Source organism: Hippoglossus hippoglossus, chromosome 11 (assembly GCF_009819705.1).
Source record: "Hippoglossus hippoglossus isolate fHipHip1 chromosome 11, fHipHip1.pri, whole genome shotgun sequence".
NCBI lineage: Eukaryota > Metazoa > Chordata > Actinopteri > Pleuronectiformes > Pleuronectidae > Hippoglossus > Hippoglossus hippoglossus.
The window spans coordinates 1809348-1834262 of NC_047161.1; the positions used below are offsets into that span (position 1 = coordinate 1809348).

General features: G+C 43.1%; 3 protein-coding genes across 6 annotated transcripts; 2 read left to right on the forward strand and 1 right to left on the reverse strand.

The window, feature by feature from the left end:
• The first annotated feature begins 764 nt into the window (after nt 1-764).
• On the forward strand, nt 765-13327 carry LOC117770984 (C3a anaphylatoxin chemotactic receptor-like). Of its 3 annotated transcripts, XR_004615472.1 has the most exons (4): nt 1894-1932; nt 2591-2777; nt 3131-4101; nt 12578-13327. XR_004615472.1 is itself a non-coding variant. In XM_034600954.1 (3 exons), exons 2-3 carry the CDS (start codon nt 2598-2600, stop codon nt 4022-4024), a joined length of 1074 nt encoding a protein of 357 aa, XP_034456845.1. In that variant the 5' UTR covers nt 765-924; nt 2591-2597; the 3' UTR covers nt 4025-4499. The 3 variants fall into 3 exon arrangements, 2 of the variants coding, with proteins under 2 accessions (XP_034456845.1, XP_034456844.1); XM_034600954.1 differs by lacking the exons at nt 1894-1932; nt 12578-13327 and adding an exon at nt 765-924 and having other exon boundaries at nt 3131-4499; XM_034600953.1 differs by lacking the exon at nt 12578-13327 and having other exon boundaries at nt 3131-4499.
• LOC117770981 (C3a anaphylatoxin chemotactic receptor-like) lies at nt 9240-13327 on the forward strand. Of its 2 annotated transcripts, none has more exons than XM_034600950.1 (3): nt 9240-9385; nt 11066-11252; nt 11606-13327. In XM_034600950.1, exons 2-3 carry the CDS (start codon nt 11073-11075, stop codon nt 12497-12499), a joined length of 1074 nt encoding a protein of 357 aa, XP_034456841.1. In that variant the 5' UTR covers nt 9240-9385; nt 11066-11072; the 3' UTR covers nt 12500-13327. The 2 variants fall into 2 exon arrangements, with proteins under 2 accessions (XP_034456841.1, XP_034456840.1); XM_034600949.1 differs by lacking the exon at nt 9240-9385 and adding an exon at nt 10355-10393.
• A 4490-nt stretch (nt 13328-17817) lies between these two features.
• On the reverse strand, nt 17818-24698 carry LOC117770655 (chitin synthase chs-2-like). Its single transcript, XM_034600308.1, is given in 21 exon segments — nt 17818-18006; nt 18443-18533; nt 18632-18846; nt 18936-19046; nt 19198-19262; nt 19368-19402; nt 19489-19669; nt 19761-20039; nt 20153-20332; nt 20432-20600; nt 20686-20801; nt 20883-21083; nt 21178-21440; nt 21504-21547; nt 21643-21817; nt 21917-22069; nt 22419-22514; nt 22624-22807; nt 23137-24016; nt 24116-24304; nt 24611-24698. Coding segments are annotated over 21 exon segments (3846 nt in total). The 5' UTR covers nt 24641-24698.
• Nucleotides 24699-24915: the final 217 nt, after the last annotated feature.

Sequence of the window (24915 nt, forward strand, 5' to 3'; positions counted from 1 at the left end):
ACCTTTGTGCTCCTCTCAAAGAGTTGGATGGGAAGAGAAGATGTATATATGTATTTTTGTGCACATGCTCGATTCACATACATGTTTACCTGTGAGGACCATCAGTGACGTCATGATCAGTGACGTCATCAGTGACGTCATGATCTTGAACCACACACTGAAACTCAACCTTCATCTTCAGGTGCATCACACCAGCTCTTCTCCATCTTACTGTAAAACCCACATCAGACCTTCTCAGAGCCTTTTCCTTGAAAAACTTCCTCCTCAGTGGTCAGGGGATATTTCTGTCGTGACCCTTTGCAACATCAGTGACCTGAGGGCCAGAGAAAGGAACTGGTTGAAGAAAATTATTCAACGTGAAGTGAGTGGAGCCGAGAATTAGCAGCAACAGTTTGATGATAAAATCGAGTAAAAGTTCAAAAAAGGATGTGACTGTTTGTAGAAGTTTGTTCCCTGTGGAATAATTACAATTATTTATGAGGTCTTTGACCCAGTTCAGAGAAAACACAGGTCACTCATGAGCTCTGTGTGTGTGTGTGTGTGTGTGTGTGTGTGTGTGTGTGTGTGTGTGTGTGTGTGTGTGTGTGTGTGTGTGTGTGTGTGTGTGTGTGTGTGAGAGAGAGACAAGGACAGGGAGATAAAGTGAGTGTCAGAAAATGCGGAAGGCAAAGTCAGATACAAATGAAACAAAAAGGAAGGAGAGAAAGAGGAAGGGTCTTTGTCTTTGTGGGTGTCTGTATGTGTGTGTGTGTGTGTGTGTGTGTGTGTGTGTGTGTGTGTGTGTGTGTGTGTGTGTGTGTGTGTGTGTGTGTGTGTGTGTGTGTGTGTGTGTGTGAGTGCAGCCCATGAAGATGCGTCTTCACTTCTGCCTCTGACCACTGAGACACTGACCTCGGAGCTGTGAGATCCGTCAAACATCTACAAGTAAGTAACCAGGACATTTTCTATTGAGCTTTTTAGTGACGACATTGAAACAGATATTAATTATTATGAATTAATGCACACACTCATATTTTTTATATTTTGCAGTTTGAACACAATTCTCAAACGTTGTGTCAAAGAACAGACGTTTGAAACGACCTGTTGAATCACGTTTATTTTGATGGTTGTGTTGTGATGTCAATGCAAACCTGCACATTTCAGCTGAAAGGGACATTTTCACCCAGAGCAGGTTTATCTTCTCTATCACAGGAAACAGAAAGAATCACTGAAGTGGGTTTTTTATGTTTTTTAATGGTTCTGAGTATTGTCACAGATCAGGGGCGTTTCAAGGGACCTTAGGGGCCACGGGCAAAAGGGATCAGGGGGCACCCTACATCGAAATAAAACAGAATCCCGCGATACCAAACCACATCAATCCAATCTTCAGACGCTTCTTTTAGTATAAAAAATACAAAGAGAGTTCTCGTCTTCAACTCCTCTAAAATTAATGTTTTCTTTGAGCTGTGAAATCGTTGCTGTGAAAAAGTAAAACTGCTGTTGGGTGCCTGAACAGAATGATATTTTATATTTATATCATATTTATATAATATCATTTAAACCACGTCTATTATTATTGTTTAGTTTGTAGAAAGCTGTAGAATTGTTTTCTGTCGTCGTCTTCATTTCCCCTTTGAGGGCAGAGCCTTCCTTCTGTAAACTGCACAAACTATCGACTCTGTTCTACTGAATCTACTTCCACTGGCATGACTCAGTTTCGATGGATGAAATATCACCTACATCATCTCGGCCTCTCTACTCAGAATTTCTTCTTCTTCGTGAGGCTATGTTTTCACCATTGTTCCTTTCAGAGGTTTAATTTAGTTTGATGTTTTCAGGTTTCACTAAATGTCTGAGGACTGGAAGAAATTCAGCTGTTTCCCATTTTCCTCTATTTCGATTTTTCCACAGACGTGAGGAGACAAATCTGAAAATAGACATGGGTATAGACAGGTTTGTGTGTGTGTGTGTGTGTGTGTGTGTGTGTGTGTGTGTGTGTGTGTGTGTGTGTGTGTGTGTGTGTGTGTGTGTTGTGAACAAGTCAAATGTACCCAGCTGAGTCATTGTGTCTGAGCATGTGTCAAGGTGTGTGTGCATAGGCTTATAATAAAACTCTGTGTGTGTGTGTGTGTGTGTGTGTGTGTGTGTGTGTTGTGTTAGATGTGGGTCAGCAGAATTATCGATATTGTCGGACAGCTTATAAAAAGTGTTGGTGTCATGTCACAGTTCTGTTGTTTACTTATTTAGGGTCAGATTTGTGCGTCTGATAAAATGGACGTAATTTACCTCAAGTGAATTTAGAAATCAGATGAAGTATTCAGGAGTTGTTGCAACTGAAAAACAGAAGAAAGAAGAAGAAACAGGAAAACTATAAATGTATCTTTTATACATTAAAATATTATAAGTCTTAGATATGGTTACAGCTCTGAAGTATGTCAACGCTCCTTCAGTCGGGGTATGAAATAAATATATCTTTTCTTTTAGACATACTCAGTAATGTCTCCATGTATTGCAGTTTTTTCTAGAAGATACAGATATTCACATACTCAAGTAAAACTACAAATAGGACCAGCATGGACCTGATGATGGAAGTTTGTTTCTGTGTCTGCAGCCTCACAATGTCTCCTAACACCTCCGTGCCGCTCCACATCCTCAAGTCCTCTGAGGACGACCACAGGACAACGGTGGACATCGACACCATCATGGACACCTTCAGCATCGTCCTCTACACACTGACTGTGGTGCTCGGCATCACCGGGAACTCCGTGGTGATCTGGGTTGCTGGATTCAAGCTCAAGGTGGATATAACGTGTCGAGGCTATGAGCCATGAGTGTATTTTATATGTGTTATACTGTAGATATACTTACACTCACAAGCCTCTCTGCATTGGGTTCGTCTGCTATAAATACTGTCAACACATTATCCTGAAACTTTTATGTTCATTAACTGAAGTAAGATGCTGCACCTTTATTTTAAATTTACGTATTAATACTTTTGCCTCCTGCACCACAGGGTTTCACGACTGAAGAGTTTTCTGCAGACCCTAAATATCAGTTGTTTCAGTTGAGTTCACTCAAACGCAGAAACTTGAACTTCATGGTTCAGTTGAGAAACCTGATATTTCTGCTCTTTTCTTTTCTTCCTTCTCAGCCGAACGCCATGAACGTGTGGCTGGTGAATCTGGCGATGGCCGACCTGATCTTCTGCTTCACTCGCACCTTCTCCCTCATCAAGAAGTTATTCTTTGGCAAATGGCCCTTTGGCGTCTTCCTCTGCAAGTTCAACGGCTTCTTCAAATACGCCAACATGTTCTGCTCCGTCTTCCTGCTGGCAGTGATCAGTCTGGACCGAGCGCTCTGCGTCTGGCTGCCCGTCTTCACCAAGCGACGGCGCACCCTGTGGGCCGCGAGGGTGGTGGCTGCCTGCGTCTGGGCGGCGTCGATCGTCCTCAGCAGTCCGTACTTCGTCTACCGACAGGTCTACCTGGGGAAGAACAACAAGACCAAGTGTTCTTTTGAGGTGAAGGAGACATCACAGGGCGACCAAAGCATCAAAGCTGCTCTTTACTCCATCCGCTTCATATGTGGCTTCATGCTGCCTTTCCTGGTCATCATCATGTGCTACTTCCTCACCGGCCTTGGCATCCGCCGCACACGTCTGTCTGGGAAAAAGCGTCCTCTACGTATATTAGCGTCCTTAGTGATTGCGTTCTTCCTGTGCTGGGCTCCGTACCACTGCCTCCAGCTGGTGAAGATGGTGGACAGTGAGAACAAGGTGGTGAAGATATGGCACCCTGTGGCAAAGAGCATCGCCTACTTTAACAGCTGCATCAACCCGCTGCTGTACTTCTGCATGGGGCTGAACGTGAGGGGGCGGTTCAGGCAGAGTCTGTCGGGGGTGTGCAGAAAGGCTCTGGCGGATGACGTGGAAGGACAGATGACCCAGTCCAACGACCTCTCCCTGGACTACAGTGGAGGATCGAGACAAACCGCTGCCGTGGCGACAAGAAGGAGTCAGGCAGCAGTGGACGTAGGTAAAGTTTGAACCTCTCAGACTGATCGGTCGGATTTAAGGACCAAACACGTGACGTGGTTTAAATCACTGTGAAGAGGAAGGGGGAAGTTGGACAGTAAATGTATTTCAGAGTGAAAGTGAAGGAAATATATTCAAATATAATCGAACTTTTGGAATCAGTTCATCGTCTCCGTCTGCAGCTGCGACACGATGTTTTGGCAACAGTGACAGTCCAGGAAATGTCCACTAGAGGTGCTAACCCTAACCCTCACCAAGGACAGACTCTAATTGTCTCATGTTCAAATATTCAAGATAATTCTTAAAAAAGGGATGTAAATAAACATATTTAGAGAAAGGAAACAAAGCAATTAGCCAATTAATTCACATCTCTCAGCTCACACCCCCACTCAACAGGCTCCTTGTTAAACCACGTTTAAATCTTTATTTGGATCTGCACCAATTTCCACACACTCATTAATATCAGTCGTCTGTTACAGAAAGAGAAAAAGAAAAGGATGTGTAGTGTTTGCAGTGTATAATTCAAGAGATATATTTTAAGTTTAATGTACATATCTTTTTGTCATTTAAGATTCATTTAGAATATATGTAGGGTTCAATAACTTGTTAGATTCTGTTGTACTCACACCTTCCACCAAGTTATTGTGTAATCCTGCTTATGAATAATGAAAGGGGGATGAAAACATATTCTCTTTGGCGGAGGTGACAATGATAAACATTGACAGATTTTCTAAAATCAGGAAATAACCCCAAAGAAACGAGGTTACTAGTTTGATGTGTTATGTATAGATCGTGTTTGTGATAATATAACTTCTGTATTCGAACTGACCGAGTGTGAAAGTTGTGATGGAGCAAAAATAGCATTCAGATGTTTGTGTTAAAATGTTGCAAGTAGAAAATCCTAAATAAATACTCAAGTAAAGTACAGATACCTGAAATATCTACTTAACGTAACTTTACAGAAGTATTTCTACGTCTTCTACGTCAACGCCAAGTTAAGACAAGTTCAGTTTTTCCAACTCAGGATCAAGAAAAACCAACGTCTGTGCAAAAAGGAAAAAAATCCCCCTCAGGTCGTGTCAGGCTGAAACATGTTGACTGTGCAATACATTAAAGGGTAGTAAATAAAAGTGAGTGCTCGTATGAGGAAGAAGAAGAAGAAGAGGAAGAACCTGTCAAATGTGTCAGTAATTAAATGAATAAATCATCGATATCATCGGAATCAGAATTAAAAGAACAATATTTCCCTCCCAAGAGTAGTGAGGTCCACGTTTAAAGAAACTGATGATTTTTGATACTTTTACTTAAGAAAGTTAAGTTTATCAAAGCGTTTTTTAATGAGGATCCTAAACATGTGGGCCAGCAGAGGGCGCTGTTTGCAGACAAACACTGAGTCTCTCACACAGGATGCTGAGTTTTCGACTTGCTGCGGCCGGCGAGCTGCTGCCCCCGTTCGACAGCGGGTAGGAGACAGAACAGATGATGCTCTGGTTGTGATGGTCGGCCGAGGCGATGAAGGTCAGCGTGGACGTCATGATCATCGACCCGTGAGTTTTATAAGTAAATAAAACCCAGTGTGGGCCAGTCTGCCGTTTGGATTTCATGATCTGTTGAATTGCACAACGACAAAAGAACTGAATCAGTTCAGTTTGAACCAGACCCAGAACACGTCTTCTGGTCGGAGTTCATTTTGGCCAGTTGGTCTGGACCCTGGTTCTGAGGAATGAATGAATGATGGTTCGTCACCTGCTGCATGTGTGACTCCTCCTGGCTGGAGGCGTCCCGGGGCGACCAGGTGAGGGAGGGGGGCAGGACGGAGCAGGACACCGGGGTCTCACACTGCAGCTGGGCCTGGCCTCCCTCTGACATCTGACCCATGACGGTGAGCTGAGGAGGAGACGGCTCTGTTGTTGCAGAGGACATCAAACAGCGAAGAGCCAGTTAAAGAAAGAGGGTTTTTACACAGACAGGAAGTTAAACAGTCATCGATCATTCAGAGACGTATTCTACTTATCTTCAGGTAGATCATTTAAAGGATCAACTAGAAAATCCCTCAGTAGAGCACATCCTCATCAGTCCCATTATTAAACATATCCAGACCTCGTCTACACTGCAGATATCTTTTGAACCGATATTTTCCCCTGTGATATAAAAACAAATCTCCATCCACATGACTTTCGTTTCATAAAATGTCTGCGTCCAGACATTAAATGACTATAAATACTCAATACTCAGAAGAAGCTGTAATCCGAGTAATTTAATTTGATGCCTGGCACCAAAGGCTCAAAGATTTGAGAAATATGAGACAGATCAATAGTGTGGGGAGAAATATTTGCCCATTTGATCACTGTTGATTTCCTCCAGTCGTACCTGTTTGAGTGATGATGTCGACTGCATCAGGGAAAGTGAATTGGACCTTCGGACAGTTGAGTCTGAAGAAGTACGAGTCGTTGTGGATGTTTGAGGAGCCGCTCATCACCGTGGTGCAGTTGTTCTTCGTTAAGTCGCCGATTATTTCTCCCTATGAGAGTTTTGAGAAAATAAAGTTTAAAATGTGATCCATCCACCCAATGTTCGATCCTTTGATCCACCAACCCATCCCTCCATTTATCTCTTCATCTATCCACCTAGCATCCATCTATTTATCCATTTCCCCATCCACCCAACAATCGATCCTTTAATTGATCCATCTATCCACCCAATGTTCGATCCTTTGATCCACCCACACATCAACCATCCATCCATCTATTCATCTATACACGCAATGATTGATCCTTAGATCTATCCATCCACCTATCCTTCCATTAATCTAGCCATCCATTTAGGAATGTTGTCATATTTAATTCAACTTAAGTGATGCTCATGAGTTTTGTGAAGTGAAAAAATAAAGAAAGACTTCCTACCTGTGCGGTGTTTGGACTTAAATGTGTTCCTCTCCTCCAGAAAGACTTGTTGGAGCAGTTCAGGATGTTTGCCTCCTGGTTGTCAGGGACCTCGAAGTGACATGGGACCGTGACACAGGAGTTAGTGATGCTCACGATTCTCCGAGGCACCGTCAGAACCCAGGTTTTACTGAAGACGCCTGAGACGCAGAACACAGGACTTTAGATTTATCTGCAACAGCTCAAACTCTTCACCACCGACTCTCCTCCAACTTCATTTACAACACACATCTTGATGGAAAGTGTCTTTGTACATTCACCCAAGTACACAAATGCATAAAATGGCATCATTCAATCATTTTGAAAACAGTGTTGAAGCATTTGAAAAACCTAACCCTCGGTTGAGGACGAGTGAGGAAAGAGTTCCTGGGTCTTTGTTGTGTGAAAACACTGAAACAGGATTCACAGTTTGGTTCTGATTCACTCACTGTGTGAACAAAACACATGTTGAGGGAGACACTTCGAAATCAGAGGAGTCCCAAGAAAACCTCAAAAGGGCACCACCCTTCAAAGGAAGGGAAAAGATAGCCAATTTATTGATTAAGTCTCATAAAGGTACTAACTACAAATTTGGAACTCTGATTAACAATTAAATTAATAACTATAACCAAAATTACCATATAGATAGTTAGCTAAGTTGAAGGATATGGAGTTCTTGACAGTGTAGAGGTTGGCAAAATTCACTTATGGAACATTAATGAAAAACATTTGTGAAAGAAAAACATTTATTATGAATATAATAAAGTATCAAAACACAAATTACTAACGGTGTACTTCCTAAACAAAGACAGGTATGTGAGTATGCATGTGTGTGTGTCTGTGTGAGTCAGCGTGCTCTCAAAATGGCGGCTGGCCAATTGAATATAACACCCTCCCCCCTATTGGAATGTTTACGACCTGTAGAGCTAATGAGGTGAAGAGTAATGCGTGTGTCTGTGTGTGTGCCAAATTAGAGAAGGTTGCTAGATGTATGCAAGGAAGGACTGAATAGCATAACTAGCATTAACTTTCTCAACAACTTGTAACCACAATATCACAACACAAATCAAACTTATAAACATCACACAGAATCGAATAAACAGTCTTGCTTAGCCTAGTATAATTATTAAGCCCAGTTGTGTTATCTGTCCGTGGAAAGGGGAAAAAGGAAGTTGCTGTGCAGTTCGAAGTTTTGTGAAGTCGTCTGGCTGGTTGTGGCTCCCGCCTTAGTGATTCTGTTGAGCTGTGTAGCTCAGTTGCTGGCTGAAGTTTGCAAGCAGGACGTCGAGTCGCTGCTAGGAGGTTGGTAGAGCTTGGAGTACGAGGAGGTTTCCTTGGTGAGATGAGCTGGAAGCTGCACCTTTGTGCTCCTCTCAAAGAGTTGGATGGGAAGAGAAGATGTATATATGTATTTTTGTGCACATGCTCGATTCACATACATGTTTACCTGTGAGGACCATCAGTGACGTCATGATCAGTGACGTCATCAGTGACGTCATGATCTTGAACCACACACTGAAACTCAACCTTCATCTTCAGGTGCATCACACCAGCTCTTCTCCATCTTGCTGTAAAACCCACATCAGACCTTCTCAGAGCCTTTTCCTTGAAAAACTTCCTCCTCAGTGGTCAGGGGATATTTCTGTCGTGACCCTTTGCAACATCAGTGACCTGAGGGCCAGAGAAAGGAACTGGTTGAAGAAAATTATTCAACGTGAAGTGAGTGGAGCCGAGAATTAGCAGCAACAGTTTGATGATAAAATCGAGTAAAAGTTCAAAAAAGGATGTGACTGTTTGTAGAAGTTTGTTCCCTGTGGAATAATTAGAATTATTTATGAGGTCTTTGACCCAGTTCAGAGAAAACACAGGTCACTCATGAGCTCTGTGTGTGTGTGTGTGTGTGTGTGTGTGTGTGTGTGTGTGTGTGTGTGTGTGTGTGTGTGTGTGTGTGTGTGTGTGTGTGTGTGTGTGTGTGTGTGTGAGAGAGAGACAAGGACAGGGAGATAAAGTGAGTGTCAGAAAATGCGGAAGGCAAAGTCAGATACAAATGAAACAAAAAGGAAGGAGAGAAAGAGGAAGGGTCTTTGTCTTTGTGGGTGTCTGTATGTGTGTGTGTGTGTGTGTGTGTGTGTGTGTGTGTGTGTGTGTGTGTGTGTGTGTGTGTGTGTGTGTGTGTGAGAGAGAGAGACAAGGACAGGGAGATAAAGTGAGTGTAAGAAAATGCGGAAGGCAAAGTCAGATACAAATGAAACAAAAAGGAGGGAGAGAAAGAGGAAGGGTCTTTGTCTTTGTGGGTGTCTGTGTGTGTGTGTGTGTGTGTGTGTGTGTGTGTGTGTGTGTGTGTGTGTGTGTGTGTGTGTGTGAGTGCAGCCCATGAAGATGCGTCTTCACTTCTGCCTCTGACCACTGAGACACTGACCTCGGAGCTGTGAGATCCGTCAAACATCTACAAGTAAGTAACCAGGACATTTTCTATTGAGCTTTTTAGTGACGACATTGAAACAGATATTAATTATTATGAATTAATGCACACACTCATATTTTTTATATTTTGCAGTTTGAACACAATTCTCAAACGTTGTGTCAAAGAACAGACGTTTGAAACGACCTGTTGAATCACGTTTATTTTGATGGTTGTGTTGTGATGTCAATGCAAACCTGCACATTTCAGCTGAAAGGGACATTTTCACCCAGAGCAGGTTTATCTTCTCTATCACAGGAAACAAAAAGAATCACTGAAGTGATTTTTTTATGTTTTTTAATGGTTCTGAGTATTGTCACAGATCAGGGGCGTTTCAAGGGACCTTAGGGGCCACGGGCAAAAGGGATCAGGGGGCACCCTACATCGAAATAAAACAGAATCCCGCGATACCAAACCACATCAATCCAATCTTCAGACGCTTCTTTTAGTATAAAAAATACAAAGAGAGTTCTCGTCTTCAACTCCTCTAAAATTAATGTTTTCTTTGAGCTGTGAAATCGTTGCTGTGAAAAAGTAAAACTGCTGTTGGGTGCCTGAACAGAATGATATTTTATATTTATATCATATTTATATAATATCATTTAAACCACGTCTATTATTATTGTTTAGTTTGTAGAAAGCTGTAGAATTGTTTTCTGTCGTCGTCTTCATTTCCCCTTTGAGGGCAGAGCCTTCCTTCTGTAAACTGCACAAACTATCGACTCTGTTCTACTGAATCTACTTCCACTGGCATGACTCAGTTTCGATGGATGAAATATCACCTACATCATCTCGGCCTCTCTACTCAGAATTTCTTCTTCTTCGTGAGGCTATGTTTTCACCATTGTTCCTTTCAGAGGTTTAATTTAGTTTGATGTTTTCAGGTTTCACTAAATGTCTGAGGACTGGAAGAAATTCAGCTGTTTCCCATTTTCCTCTATTTCGATTTTTCCACAGACGTGAGGAGACAAATCTGAAAATAGACATGGGTATAGACAGGTTTGTGTGTGTGTGTGTGTGTGTGTGTGTGTGTGTGTGTGTGTGTGTGTGTGTGTGTGTGTGTGTGTGTGTGTGTGTGTGTGTGTGTGTGTGTTGTGGACAAGTCAAATGTACCCAGCTGAGTCATTGTGTCTGAGCATGTGTCAAGGTGTGTGTGCATAGGCTTATAATAAAACTCTGTGTGTGTGTGTGTGTGTGTGTGTGTGTGTGTGTTGTGTTAGATGTGGGTCAGCAGAATTATCGATATTGTCGGACAGCTTATAAAAAGTGTTGGTGTCATGTCACAGTTCTGTTGTTTACTTATTTAGGGTCAGATTTGTGCGTCTGATAAAATGGACGTAATTTACCTCAAGTGAATTTAGAAATCAGATGAAGTATTCAGGAGTTGTTGCAACTGAAAAACAGAAGAAAGAAGAAGAAACAGGAAAACTATAAATGTGTCTTTAATACATTAAAATATTATAAGCCTTAGATATGGTTATAGCTCTGAAGTATGTCAACGCTCCTTCAGTCGGGGTATGAAATAAATATATCTTTTCTTTTAGACATACTCAGTAATGTCTCCATGTATTGCAGTTTTTTCTAGAAGATACAGATATTCACATACTCAAGTAAAACTACAAATAGGACCAGCATGGACCTGATGATGGAAGTTTGTTTCTGTGTCTGCAGCCTCACAATGTCTCCTAACACCTCCGTGCCGCTCCACATCCTCAAGTCCTCTGAGGACGACCACAGGACAACGGTGGACATCGACACCATCATGGACACCTTCAGCATCGTCCTCTACACACTGACTGTGGTGCTCGGCATCACCGGGAACTCCGTGGTGATCTGGGTTGCTGGATTCAAGCTCAAGGTGGATATAACGTGTCGAGGCTATGAGCCATGAGTGTATTTTATATGTGTTATACTGTAGATATACTTACACTCACAAGCCTCTCTGCATTGGGTTCGTCTGCTATAAATACTGTCAACACATTATCCTGAAACTTTTATGTTCATTAACTGAAGTAAGATGCTTCACCTTTATTTTAAATTTACGTATTAATACTTTTGCCTCCTGCACCACAGGGTTTCACGACTGAAGAGTTTTCTGCAGACCCTAAATATCAGTTGTTTCAGTTGAGTTCACTCAAACGCAGAAACTTGAACTTCATGGTTCAGTTGAGAAACCTGATATTTCTGCTCTTTTCTTTTCTTCCTTCTCAGCCGAACGCCATGAACGTGTGGCTGGTGAATCTGGCGATGGCCGACCTGATCTTCTGCTTCACTCGCACCTTCTCCCTCATCAAGAAGTTATTCTTTGGCAAATGGCCCTTTGGCGTCTTCCTCTGCAAGTTCAACGGCTTCTTCAAATACGCCAACATGTTCTGCTCCGTCTTCCTGCTGGCAGTGATCAGTCTGGACCGAGCGCTCTGCGTCTGGCTGCCCGTCTTCACCAAGCGACGGCGCACCCTGTGGGCCGCGAGGGTGGTGGCTGCCTGCGTCTGGGCGGCGTCGATCGTCCTCAGCAGTCCGTACTTCGTCTACCGACAGGTCTACCTTGGGAAGAACAACAAGACCAAGTGTTCTTTTGAGGTGAAGGAGACATCACAGGGCGACCAAAGCATCAAAGCTGCTCTTTACTCCATCCGCTTCATATGTGGCTTCATGCTGCCTTTCCTGGTCATCATCATGTGCTACTTCCTCACCGGCCTTGGCATCCGCCGCACACGTCTGTCTGGGAAAAAGCGTCCTCTACGTATATTAGCGTCCTTAGTGATTGCGTTCTTCCTGTGCTGGGCTCCGTACCACTGCCTCCAGCTGGTGAAGATGGTGGACAGTGAGAACAAGGTGGTGAAGATATTGCACCCTGTGGCAAAGAGCATCGCCTACTTTAACAGCTGCATCAACCCGCTGCTGTACTTCTGCATGGGGCTGAACGTGAGGGGGCGGTTCAGGCAGAGTCTGTCGGGGGTGTACAGAAAGGCTCTGGCGGATGACGTGGAAGGACAGATGACCCAGTCCAACGACCTCTCCCTGGACTACAGTGGAGGATCGAGACAAACCGCTGCCGTGGCGACAACAAGGAGTCAGGCAGCAGTGGACGTAGGTAAAGTTTGAACCTCTCAGACTGATCGGTCAGATTTAAGGACCAAACACGTGACGTGGTTTAAATCACTGTGAAGAGGAAGGGGGAAGTTGGACAGTAAATGTATTTCAGAGTGAAACTGAAGGAAATATATTCAAATATAAATTAAAGGGGAATCGAGCTTTTGGAATCAGTTCATCGTCTCCGTCTGCAGCTGCGACACGAAGTCCTGGCAACAGTGACAGTCCAGGAAATGTCCACTAGAGGTGCTAACCCTAACCCTCACCAAGGACAGACTGTAATTGTCTCACGTTCAAATATTCAAGATAAGTCTTAAAAAAGGGATGTAAATAAACATATTTAGAGAAAGGAAACAAAGCAATTAGCCAATTAATTCACATCTCTCAGCTCACACCCCCACTCAACAGGCTCCTTGTTAAACCACGTTTAAATCTTTATTTGGATCTGCACCAATTTCCACACACTCATTAATATCAGTCGTCTGTTACAGAAAGAGAAAAAGAAAATGATGTCTAGTGTTTGCAGTGTATAATTCAAGAGATATATTTTAAGTTTAATGTACATATCTTTTTGTCATTTAAGATTCATTTAGAATATATGTAGGGTTCAATAACTTGTTAGATTCTGTTGTACTCACACCTTCCACCAAGTTATTGTGTAATCCTGCTTATGAATAATGAAAGGGGGATGAAAACATATTCTCTTTGGCGGAGGTGACAATGATAAACATTGACAGATTTTCTAAAATCAGGAAATAACCCCAAAGAAACGAGGTTACTAGTTTGATGTGTTATGTATAGATCGTGTTTGTGATAATATAACTTCTGTATTCGAACTGACCGAGTGTGAAAGTTGTGATGGAGCAAAAATAACATTCATATATTTGTGTTAAAATGTTGCAAGTAGAAAATCATAAATAAATACTCAAGTAAAGTACAGATACCTGAAATATCTACTTAACGTAACTTTACAGAAGTATTTGTACCTCCTGCTTGACCGCTTCAGACAGCCGACCCTCACAGACACATCAGATTTTCCTGCACATGTTTGATGCGTGTGATTAAAGTGTTGGATGAAAAGTGGAACTGAGTCTGGAGATGCAGGGAAGGACGGTGAAGGGAAGTGAGACACTTCTGAGGAGACACAGTTATAACTTTATTCCTGACGCTGAATGCAGACAGACGCTCAGATAAGGTGAAACTCAACAGTCCATGTATATTTTCATTTTCTGCATCAGGAGCGTTTCCTCGACTGCGTGTGTCACTGACTTCAAGCTGCATCTTTACAGGACACAAAGAGAAGAAGCTTGATCCTTATTGACCGGCTCATAAAACACACGTGTGCTCTGCAGGCGACTCACACATCAGCAGGACACAACACAATAACGCTGGTGTGACAGATATTAACAGAAAGAAAAGACAAAAAGTGAAAAGAGGATGTGATCGTCTCACTAGCAACTGGATGACTTAAGAGGTTGTGAAACCATCGAATTAGAAGTTTCATTGTCAGAAACATTTCAAAACTTAAGTCAGAGGAGCTCAGAATGAAAGTGGCATGATTTAATTGCAACAGGAAAAGAAAATAGAAGTTTCTACTGCATCTGAATTGCCATGAAACCCAGATATTAAAGAGGAACAAATGAACAATCACCTCTGATGTGACTTTTCTCTGAATTTTACTTTAAACAAGTTGCTCTTTGTTTTCAGCCAAATTTAACCTGATATATATTTCATATTTAAATCAATTATCGATCATGTCATTTGAACAGTTTTTGCCTTAAGGGTGTTGGTGAATTAATTTACACACACACACACACACACACACACACACACACACACACACACACACACACACACACACACACACACACACACACACACACACACTGTGCGTTAGTCTGCGGAGGTGCAGCTGCAGGTGAACTAAACCTAAATCTAATGTGTGAAGAGTTAAGGGGTAAATTAAGGTTAAGGGACAGATTCTGTGATTTTCTGTCACTCTGTGTTTTCCAGGTGTGAGCAGGTGAGGGCGGAGCCAAAGTCAGAGCCACACACACACACACACACACACACACACACACACACACACACACACACACACACACACACACACACACACACACACACACACACAGAGAGTTGTGTCTCCATTACTCAATAAGGACACTACATTGACTTACGCTGAATTCCTGGAGACTTCTCTAACCATGGTTAGTTACCATAGTTACTACTTGCCTAACCTTAACCTTAACCTTAACCTAAACCTAAACCTAAAACTTAACCTGACCTTAGACCTGAACTTAACCTTAACCTAAACCTTAGCCTTAACCTTAACCTTAACCTTAACCTTAGCCTTAGCCTTAACCTTAACCTTAATCTAACTGAACCTAAACCCGAACCTAACCTTAAACCTAACCAAACATAAACCTAGACCTAACTTAAACCCCTTAACCTAAACCTACATCTCACCTTAACATTAACCTTAACACAAACCTAAACCTAAACCTAAACTTGACCTAAACCTTATAATAAACATAAATCTAATCTTAAAACATGTCTTCACTTAGAATCTAATGATGTTGTGGGGACTAACGGTTACACGTGTGAATTTTGGTGAACCTTCGAAGCCCGTTCATGTTCAATCTGCGTGAGCGAGGAGGTGAATAAAACTTCTGCTTCCTGTGGCGAGGGAAATCAAAGTGTGGACTTCAACTTTGAAAAAGTTGTACCTGCGACATTAGCTTTCACTGTGTGAACAGCTTTGAGTCCCCACAACATCAGTAAAACCTGGACCCCACATACACACACACACACCCACTTTCTTTACTTCCATAAGCATACTTTAGAAAATGACCTTATCTGCCTCATAAAATAATTCAAATGAACGAGGACAACTCGCTCCTGCACAAGCTCCGGCTGCAAACAATCTGAACAAAGATGATTAAACTGGAGAAAATGTTTTTCCTTGTTAGAGTCTTGTCAGATTTACAGGCAGGGCCCTAATGATTTCCTGTTCCTATTGAGAATGCTGACATGCAGGGGCCCCACCTTGTCCTCAACCACCCAGTGATTACTGCACCGTTTAGTCTTCCACTAATTCCTCCTACAATGGAGCTGCGTGGATGTCACTTCAAACTACGCAGCCGCTGATGTAAGTGCAGAAACCATTAGTAATGAAGATAATAATGGTAATTAATGGTTATGCAACAGTGTAATGCAAACAGTATGATTAATACATTCCTAAAATACTATCACCTTATAAAAGAGAGGTCATAATAACAAACATGAAACACACCTATTAACATTCACTCATTCATAGTGTTGTAGTTTGATAATTCAGATTTTGTTACCTCTGCACCAGCCACCAAACTAAAAGACAACAACACAGCCTCGTTAAAAACTGTTAAATCCTCACAGACGGATTTAGCTCCTGTCCACTTCTATCTGATGACGTCATGAAACTGACACGTAACAGCTTCTGTTCTGTTTTATGTTCTTTACTTTAACGCATAAAAAACTAGACCAAGGTTCCAGTTGAGTTCCAGCCGTCGCTGCTACAGATTTCTGGATTCAGGAGATATATATAGAGCAGATGTAGATATAGATATAGATGGATTCAGTTCAGTTTCACCTGGAGCTGGTTGTGACAGTTGAAGCTGACTCTCAGTCAGTTCTTCTCACAGGAGATGGAACCCACTCAGCAGAGTCACAGAGAACAGACGCTCAGGGAGTGAAGGAGGAAACTTTCTCCTTGTTCACACTCACACATCAGACTCACTTTAACCAAGCTGCTGCTTCAAGGTAGAAAAGTTGTGTAGTGTTGCTAATTGAAGGTGCACGGTTTGACAATTTGACGTCCAATGAAAGACAATGTTGTGTTGCATTGTGGGAAATGCAGAATCCAAGGTCAACTTATAGGAACTGAGAACACATTTTAATCGTATTTTTGATTAACACCAGTCACTTTAATATGTCAACAGTTTCTCACACAAGTGCGTGTTCTTGCCCTAAGAATAAAAGTACTTTTTAATGACATATGTTCTTGTTCTGCTTAATTACGACTACACGCCCTATTTCGAGGCGTAGTCGTATTAAGTCATTAGCATGACAGCTGGATGAGAGGGTTTCCACTGAGCTGATCTGAGAAGAGTCTGACCTTCATTCTTTCATTCATTTAAGAGCGTGGACAACATGTCCTGGAGAAATTTGCATTAATTGTAGTTTGGAAGCAACAGCACCAATTACAATGTGATTCATAAAGTCACGTTTCCACAGGAGGTTATTTTTTCACCTCTGGCCAATAGTTAGTTTGATTGTCTTTCAGCAGGATGACGCAAACATGTCTCGATGAGGTTGAAAGTTTGAGTTGAAACTCGGTGGAAGGATGGGACATGGGCCAAGACAGAACTCAGGAATAAATATTTTTTGCTTTTTTACTTTTTGACAATGTGTGTGTGTGTGTGTGTGTGTGTGTGTGTGTGTGTGTGTTTCAGACATTAAACGTGTGTGTGTGGAGTAACACAGATGTAACTGTCTCTGTGTTTGTACTTTAACCACAGTCAAAAACTGTTTGTATGGGTCTTCAAAAGTTTTGAAACTATATATATATTGTATTTAAAGTTTATTCAACATCGTCTTCATGACAAAGTGCTTTTTTACAAACAGACAGGAACATAAACAGTAACAGACGAATCACATTGTCATATTAAATGTAAAACTGCAAAACGAAGAAACAAAATCCTTTAGTTTGTTAGACTCTTCTTTCTGATTCATTCAAAAATAAATATCAAAAAAAAATCCTAATCTATATTTGATATATTTGCTCTTTACAGTTTTTGTGTTACACGAGAGCAGCTTTTATTTAAAAAAGAAGAGATTTCTCTTTTGAAGGCAGCAAACACTTTCAGCTCACGTGTTTATTCTACACAGACAGAAGTAGAGAAGAAGACTGCACTAATAAATCTTTAGACAATAAAGGCAGTAAAACAGTTTAAATCAGTGTGATTATCAATAAATAAGGGACAAACATAAACCAGACTCCCCTGACTTTTCTTCAGTCAGCGGATACTAAACTTCATTCATTCCTCTTCACATTACAAATAGAAGCAGCAAAGATTTACTGTGTAACAGAACAGATCCTTCATAACAATCGGTTGTGTTGTTCTTTGCTTTGTCGTTTTCTCTTTTCGTGCAAAGGTTCAACAAATCACATGAATAAATGTAGACTTCACATAAATAAAACATGTATATGTAAATACATTTTTAAAATCTTATCTACAGCAGGAATTTCCAAGTGCTAAAAAGGTTTTGCTTGTGCTGAGAGTCTGTGTTCACACCATAGTCCCTCTATCAAGAGTTCCGTTGTAAGAACTCGAATCAAAGTCAATTTCCTCAAAATCTGAGTCGTCCTGGGAGTCGTCGGTGGAGCCGGAGCCGATGGTGGAGCCGGAGTCCATGATGGAGCTGGAGCCGATGGTGGAGCCGGTGTCGATGGTGGAGCCGGTGTCGGCCGAGGAGCCCTGGGAGGAGATTGCATGAACATTAGTGGGTAAAGTAGAAACACCACCACACCTGCTGGCAGCTGACGAAGCCACGGCGGCAGCAGGGTGCGGTGGACATCAATACATCAGTACGTAACGTTTCCACCACTTAGAGCAATTAAAGTGTTTGCCTTCCAATTAGGTGCACCAGCCCCGATAATTAGGTAAATTCAACATGTGGTGTTCTCTGAGCAAATTTTAATTATTTTAAGAATGACAATTGATTTAGGACACATGATGATCGTGAATGCAAAGTGACTTACACTGGTTCACTGCTTCGTGAACCTAAGTAAATAAAAGTGTTATAAGTTGTGCGGGAAAACCTCTCATGACCTGTCAGAGCTCCCATGAAGTTTTTAACTCTACTAGATTCAATGGACTCGTGTAGATTAGTATTAGTAGTGGTTGTAAATACCTTTTTGCCTTTCTTGTATTTAGTTTTTTTGGGTTTTTGTTCTTTGGGCTCGGTGTCCAGGAAGGATACAAAATGGATCAGGGTGTAAAATCTGGATAAACACAAAAAAGAAACAGATTATTATTATTTCAGTTGGGAAGTGGGAACATCACGAGCATCACAAGGTGGAGAACAAAAACAAGTGGTCACCTCTGGTAAATCATGGCGAAGAACTGAATGATGACCGACGAGGCGAATCCCAGAATGAACATGAAGGCGATGGGGTCGATTTGCGCGTCTTCTCCGGTGTATTCCAGGTCGAGCGTGACTTTTGGGAGCCTGATGGCGAAGACGGCGTTGAAGACCTGCAGGGTGAAGGTCGCCACCAGCCACAGGGCATTCGCCATGAAGAAGGCGAAGTTGATCTGTGTGTGATGAGAAAGAAGAGATGAGTATCAGGATTGACTGCACTCTGGTTTCAGGCGGGAGCTGCACTTAACGTCTTGGCACTGACCTTGTTCCTGAGCTCCCGCAGGTCATTGGCCATCTTCTTCTGTTTCTCTTTGTCGTCGGGCAGAGGTTTCAGGTACTTCTCCTGCAGTTCTGTCCAGAACCCCAGCTCTTCCTGCAGGAAAACACAGAAAACCTTTCTTTTAGTTTTTCTCCCGATATATTCACACATTCACTCAAACTCCTTCATCATCACTCTCTCCTGGACAAGGCAGGTTAAAATGTGATATTCAATGAAACCGATCAATCAAAAGAGACATATGCACCTCGTCCAGTTTTTCCTCCAGCAGCTGCATGTCAGTGGAAAACTCCTGCAGTTCCGTGATCCAACCTGGAGATCAGAGCGAGACACGTGTGAGTTAACGTCACATCTGCAAATGTGTCAAAGTATTTTACACAAAAATAAGCTTCCAGGGATTTTTTCGTCAAAACCTACTTTGGCCCGGACAGTCGAAAGCAGGTGTTGCCAGACTGAAACGCAAACAGAAAAAGTATTAGTATCACCTCACGCTTTATAAGACTTTCATGTCAATCAATGTCCGACCCTCAGAACGTACCTCTGCTCTTCCTCTGGGATCCTGTTGTCTTCCACGATGGTGTTTTGGGGCAGAGGCTCGGCCTGTACGGGCTCTGGGACCATGCTCTCCTGGCTCACAGTCAGCTGCGGATCTTGAGACCTCTGTCTGGGCTTTTTACAACATTTCCACCATGTGGAGACACGCTGGTAGGCGCTATTGGCTGTGAGAGGAAAAACAGCTTCAGTTCAGTCAATCAAAACAACAATATTGGTCTTGATTTGTAGTGTAAGTGGCTTGTTAATGAAGTTCACCTTTCTGCGTTGTCAACTGCGGGGTGGGCGCTTCAGGCGCGGCAGCCTCACCGGCAGGTTTCGTCTCCCTGGTGCCCCAGGACACGTTGTTCATGTTGACCATGGTGTAGATGGTGAGCAGGAGGTAAGCGCTGGGAATGCAGAGGATGTAGAGAAAACCGTAGAACACAAGGTGGAATTCCTGAGGATGCAATATTGCTGTGATGACATAAATGCAGGCCATGGCGATGACAAAAATGCTGCTGGGTGTCAGGATGGTTTTGTCCTTGATCATTGCACCTGACAGAAAAAAAAGGCGCAAATAAATGTTAGGATTAAAGCATCTTTAAGCAGCACAATCAAGTAGCTCCACATGTGACGTAATTAGTTATACCGGTTCTAACACAACTTACCGATGATGGACATCGTCACCACCAACATGAGGAATGCATATATGATGCTTAAACCTGCTGCCACATTGATCTGAGTGTCCGCCTTCAGCTTGAAGCAAAGACCCAGGTAGATGGCTGGAGGCATCACAGCGATCACCAGAGCTGCAGCGCCGTGCATCTCAAAGATGAAGGACAGACTTGCTGGATGACACAGAGGAACAAGAACAGACGCAGGGTTGAACTTACTTGTAGCTCTTTCCATTGAGCAAAGGGCTTTTATTGCAATAAATAAAAACCAACCTGCAGTTAAAAGGCAGATGGTGGCAGGTCCCAGAATGGCTGAGACCATGGCAAAGAGCTGGTAGAACATGAAGGGTTTTGAGATGGACGGGTTCTTCTTGCAAATGGTCTTGGTGGAGCTCAGCAGATCCACCACATTGGCCAGTGTGGATGGTCCCCATCGCCGTCGCTACCATTGGGAAAGAAACATTAGCATGATTGTATCCCGTTGGCATCAAAATATTGGTGAACAGGGTTTGACCTGCAGCTCTCACCTGGTTGTATAATTCTTTGAAGTCTTCAGGTGCGTTGGTGTAGGCGTCGGAGGCGGCGTTGTACTCCACCCTCCATCCCTGCTTCAGCAGCAGCGTGCAGAGCCAGCGGTCCTCACCTGCAGAGGTCAGGTATGTGTGAGAGGAGGACGGAGAAAACCTCAGACAGACAGGACGTTCCATCTAACAGCGTCCCTTACCTTGGTCGTACTGGATGTAGTGGCTCGCCTCCATGGACTTGGTGGAATATCTCTTCATCACGTTGTCGTCCATCAGGGCCTCTGCTCTGAACAGGCTGAAGCAGCCGGGGCTGCACAGCACGCAGCCAATCACGTGCTCCGCTGTCTTCTGCAGCCAGTGACTGACAGAGTACTCAAACTTCTGGAACCACACGGCAGGACCTGCGGAGGAAATACAGATACGGTCAACCTTGACTCAAATCTTTCCTATTTCCTCCGTTGGAATTTATCCTTCTTTTTGTTACTAAATGCCGACCTGATCCCGTCGGGTGAATCCTCCCACATGCTGCCCCGACACGTGGGTACATTTTCAATCGATCGATGAGCAGCATCACAGAGGCCGGCTGGAAGTCTGTGTCTCCATCTAAAGCCAGGATGTAGGTGTTGTGCTTCTCTTTCTGCAGGAACACAAACAGTTCACTTGGTTTAAATTGTAAGAGTAAAATCTTTCATGTTTCAATTAGAAATGATCTGCATGAATGTTCAAGATCAACAAAAATAAACAGGTTTCCCTGGTGTCTGACCTGGACCTCTGCTCTCAGCTCCTTCTCTTCACATCCCTTCTGCCAGCGGGCATGATACTTAGTCATGAGTTTCCAGCCCAGGAGATAGTAAAGATACATAACCTAGAAAGCCAGAAATAAAAATGTCATATTTTAATATTCTGAATTTTTAAATATGCGATGTGTGTAATTCTAACTGTAGTTTGTTATTTTCCTACCTGAGACCATCTCTTCCTGTGGCGGATGAGGTCTTTGTCCTTGAAGTGAACGTTGATGTGGTTCCCGTGAGGCATGGTGATGACGAGGCGACCTCCGTACGGTGTCGTTATGAGCGTCTGGTCGGGGAAGTAATGCCGCTTCACGAAGAACTTATCATCAACGTTTGTAAAGATGCTGAGGACAGAGAACGAGAGGAACATTTCGTTTTTCTGGTGGTCTGCCAAACATCACTCTCGGGATTAACACTGAAATTTACTGTTGACCGGCTCTTACCCGTAAACTTCTTTCAAGATTTCCACGAGGTTCTTTGCGTATTTGTTGAGGCGACGCACTTGACTCCCCTCGAACGCATCATCAAAGTATATGTGGGCTTCGAAGGAGAAATCGTCAAACTTGGGGTCTGTCTTTGGTCTGTACCTGTCCAGTCTGCAGTGATCAGAGAAACAAGCAGAGGAGCTATGAGCTTTGCATGTTGTTTTGTTTGTGAACAAGATTACGCAAAATCTCCTGTACAGAGTGCTACGAAACTTGGTGGAGGAAGGTGGCATGGATCAGGAAAGAACTCATTCCATTTTGGTACAGATCCGGATCAGGTGGTGGTTCTAGGATGTTTCTTTGTCACTTTACTTAACATTGCATTTTTCAACGTTTTCCTTGTCTTACCGGAGAATAATTCATGGATCATATAAAAGGGAGATCAAAGTACGGATCTACTGAATTTAAATGTGGCTTCATGAGGAGACTGTTGGGCCTTGATGATTTCCAGTTAACTCACCTGAATATCGATATAATGATGTTCATCATCTCATTGTAGGTCTCGTGCCACATGGTCGCACACAGATACACCATCACTGGTTCCAAGCCCTTAAAACTGCACATGATAGGATTTGCATATTTGAAAATTAGTGACATCGAACAAATTGACGTAATAATGGAACGAGATGGGAGCCTGTTCCCTCGCGTGCACCACAAACACTCACTTCTTCTTCCTGTTTTTGGACTGGATGTCGAAGCGGGTGTTGAGTAGCAAGGACTGCTCGATAAACGCTCCTTCGTACAGCCTCCGGACAAATATGTCCTGGGTTCTCTGGATACGATTCACATTGAGATACCACAGGTGGACAGTGGCCAACACAAGCCCGAGCCACCAGGCCACGGCTGAACCTGAGGGAAGATTCATAGATGGACGATCAAAATTCTGAAAATATTCCCGCACTAAAAATAAATCAATCTGTGCAACTACATCAGGATGTAAGGTTTTTGAGGGTGGGTTGTCATGTGTGGAATAATGGCTCCTGCACACAGCAAAGCACTGTTGCTCTCGGGTATGTGGAACAGGGCGTGGTGCCCAGAGGAACTCCACATTTTGTCCGACATGCAGACAAAACTATGTGTCCCTCTACAGGAACTTCTTTCCTGGAAGTATTGGGTATGTACTGTATGTCTGTGAAAATACATTGCACTGAACTTTAGACAAAGCTCTGGTTCGTTACCTGTCAGTAAGCCAATGTCGGTTATTTTGGACATGTCCAGGAAGCACAGAGTGTGTGTAACATCTAAAACCAGCTGTGGGAACACGCTGCCATTCAGGTTGCGGTTTGTTCCATCCACAACCACGTCGCAGTAGCTGGTGAAGTTGATGCTTGCGGTTCCATTCTGACTGACCCTGTACTGCTGATAGTAAACGATGACGGGGACGACGAGCAGAGCCATGACAGCCAGAGAGGCCAGGTACAAAGGCAGGATGAAGCATCGTCGCAGGGCGTGCATCTTGCAGCCGGCAACCGCGAACCAGTGGCAGAGCGCTGAGGAGATCAGCTGGACCCCGATGATGATGACTATAACCCTGGTCTCACGGCTCGGGATGGACGTCACGATGTCCCAGTCCATTTTGGCCAGAGGGACGTAGGCTCCGAGCACACAGGCGGTCACCCCGATCCTGAGCATGCTGGAGAGGATGTGCAGGATGTTCTGACACCTTGTTGCCTCTTTACAAATATCCTTGAGGAAGACGGAGCTGCTGTCCTTGCTGATCAATTTGAAATAGTTCTCCCACCAGTTGAAGGAGACCAAGAAGGACGCACCGACAGCCAGACCCACCCACATTAGCTTCTTGATGTCAGTAGGATCCTTCATGATGTACAGGACAATGAAGAGGATGTAACCCAGCAGAATGAGGAGGAAGGCGCTGATGGACGGCAGCAGGTAGTGGTTCTTCTCCTTGGCTTTGCACTGAGCGCTCACCTGAAGCAGCGTAGAGAGGACGGCTACACCGTTCAGTATCATCACGTTGGTCACGATGTCCAAGTGTGGCATCGCCACGATGGTGAGGATCGCCCCGCCCACTGACACGAGAAACTCGAAAAACAGAACCTGAAGAAGAGAAATGATGAAATTCAACAACACTGACACCAGCCAGGGTCTGTAAGAGGCTTCAGGGATGATGTTCTCAGATGTTGACTCTCGTCTTACCATAGCAATAGTTTTCTTTCCTGGCATCTTTGACGTTTTGTAGCAGGCCTTCCACAGGCTTTTGAGAAGTAGAAGGACACTGGAGGCGATGAGAGAGCAGCCGATACACAGCAGAGCGACGGGTTTGTGCTCCGATGACAGGACTTGTGTGCCTTCATTTGCCAAAGTGACAAGGAGGAGGAAAGACGTCTGTGGAACAGAGGAAAAGATCGAGTCAATGTGAAATCAGCAGCTGCTCCACAGACATTCACTGGGCCTGTAACTTAGTGAAATGCTTCTGAGTTGTCTCATTACACCAACATTTAATTTAAACTTAACCGTTATGTACAAAAACACTTCTAAAATAAGAATTTAATCAGAAATCCTGTTCATAAACAAAGTAAGTGACCCACTTCCTCTTCATGTAGCAACATATTTAATCATAATTCTTTAGTGTGTAGCTGTGCTCATATATATCATTCATTTCACTTTAAAACATTTATAAAAACAACAAACCTTGCTGCAGAGGGCCAACCCGAACACCATCAGAGCGACTAACAAAAGACAAATGATCTTGAGTAGTTTGATAAGTTTCCACGGCGTATGTTCGTCTTCGACCATGGGGACCTCTCGACAGGTGTCCCACGCCCGGCTGAAGACAAAGAGTTCAAAGTCAAAAAAGCTGATCAAGGAAATTGTGATAAATACACACAAATGCAATAAAAGTAAAAGAAGTATAGTTATGAATAAAAAACATTAAAAGATAAGGTATTGTGTTTATTAATGTATTGTTAAATGAATGCTGGTACCTGACAATATGA

What these genes read in the sequence shown, in the direction of transcription:
- LOC117770984 (XM_034600953.1), top strand. An exon ending in TTGCTGGATTCAAGCTCAAG is followed by an intron (nt 2,778 to 3,130) that starts GTGGATATAACG and finishes CTTCCTTCTCAG; the next exon opens with CCGAACGCCATGAACGTGTG.
- LOC117770981 (XM_034600949.1), top strand. An exon ending in TTGCTGGATTCAAGCTCAAG is followed by an intron (nt 11,253 to 11,605) that starts GTGGATATAACG and finishes CTTCCTTCTCAG; the next exon opens with CCGAACGCCATGAACGTGTG.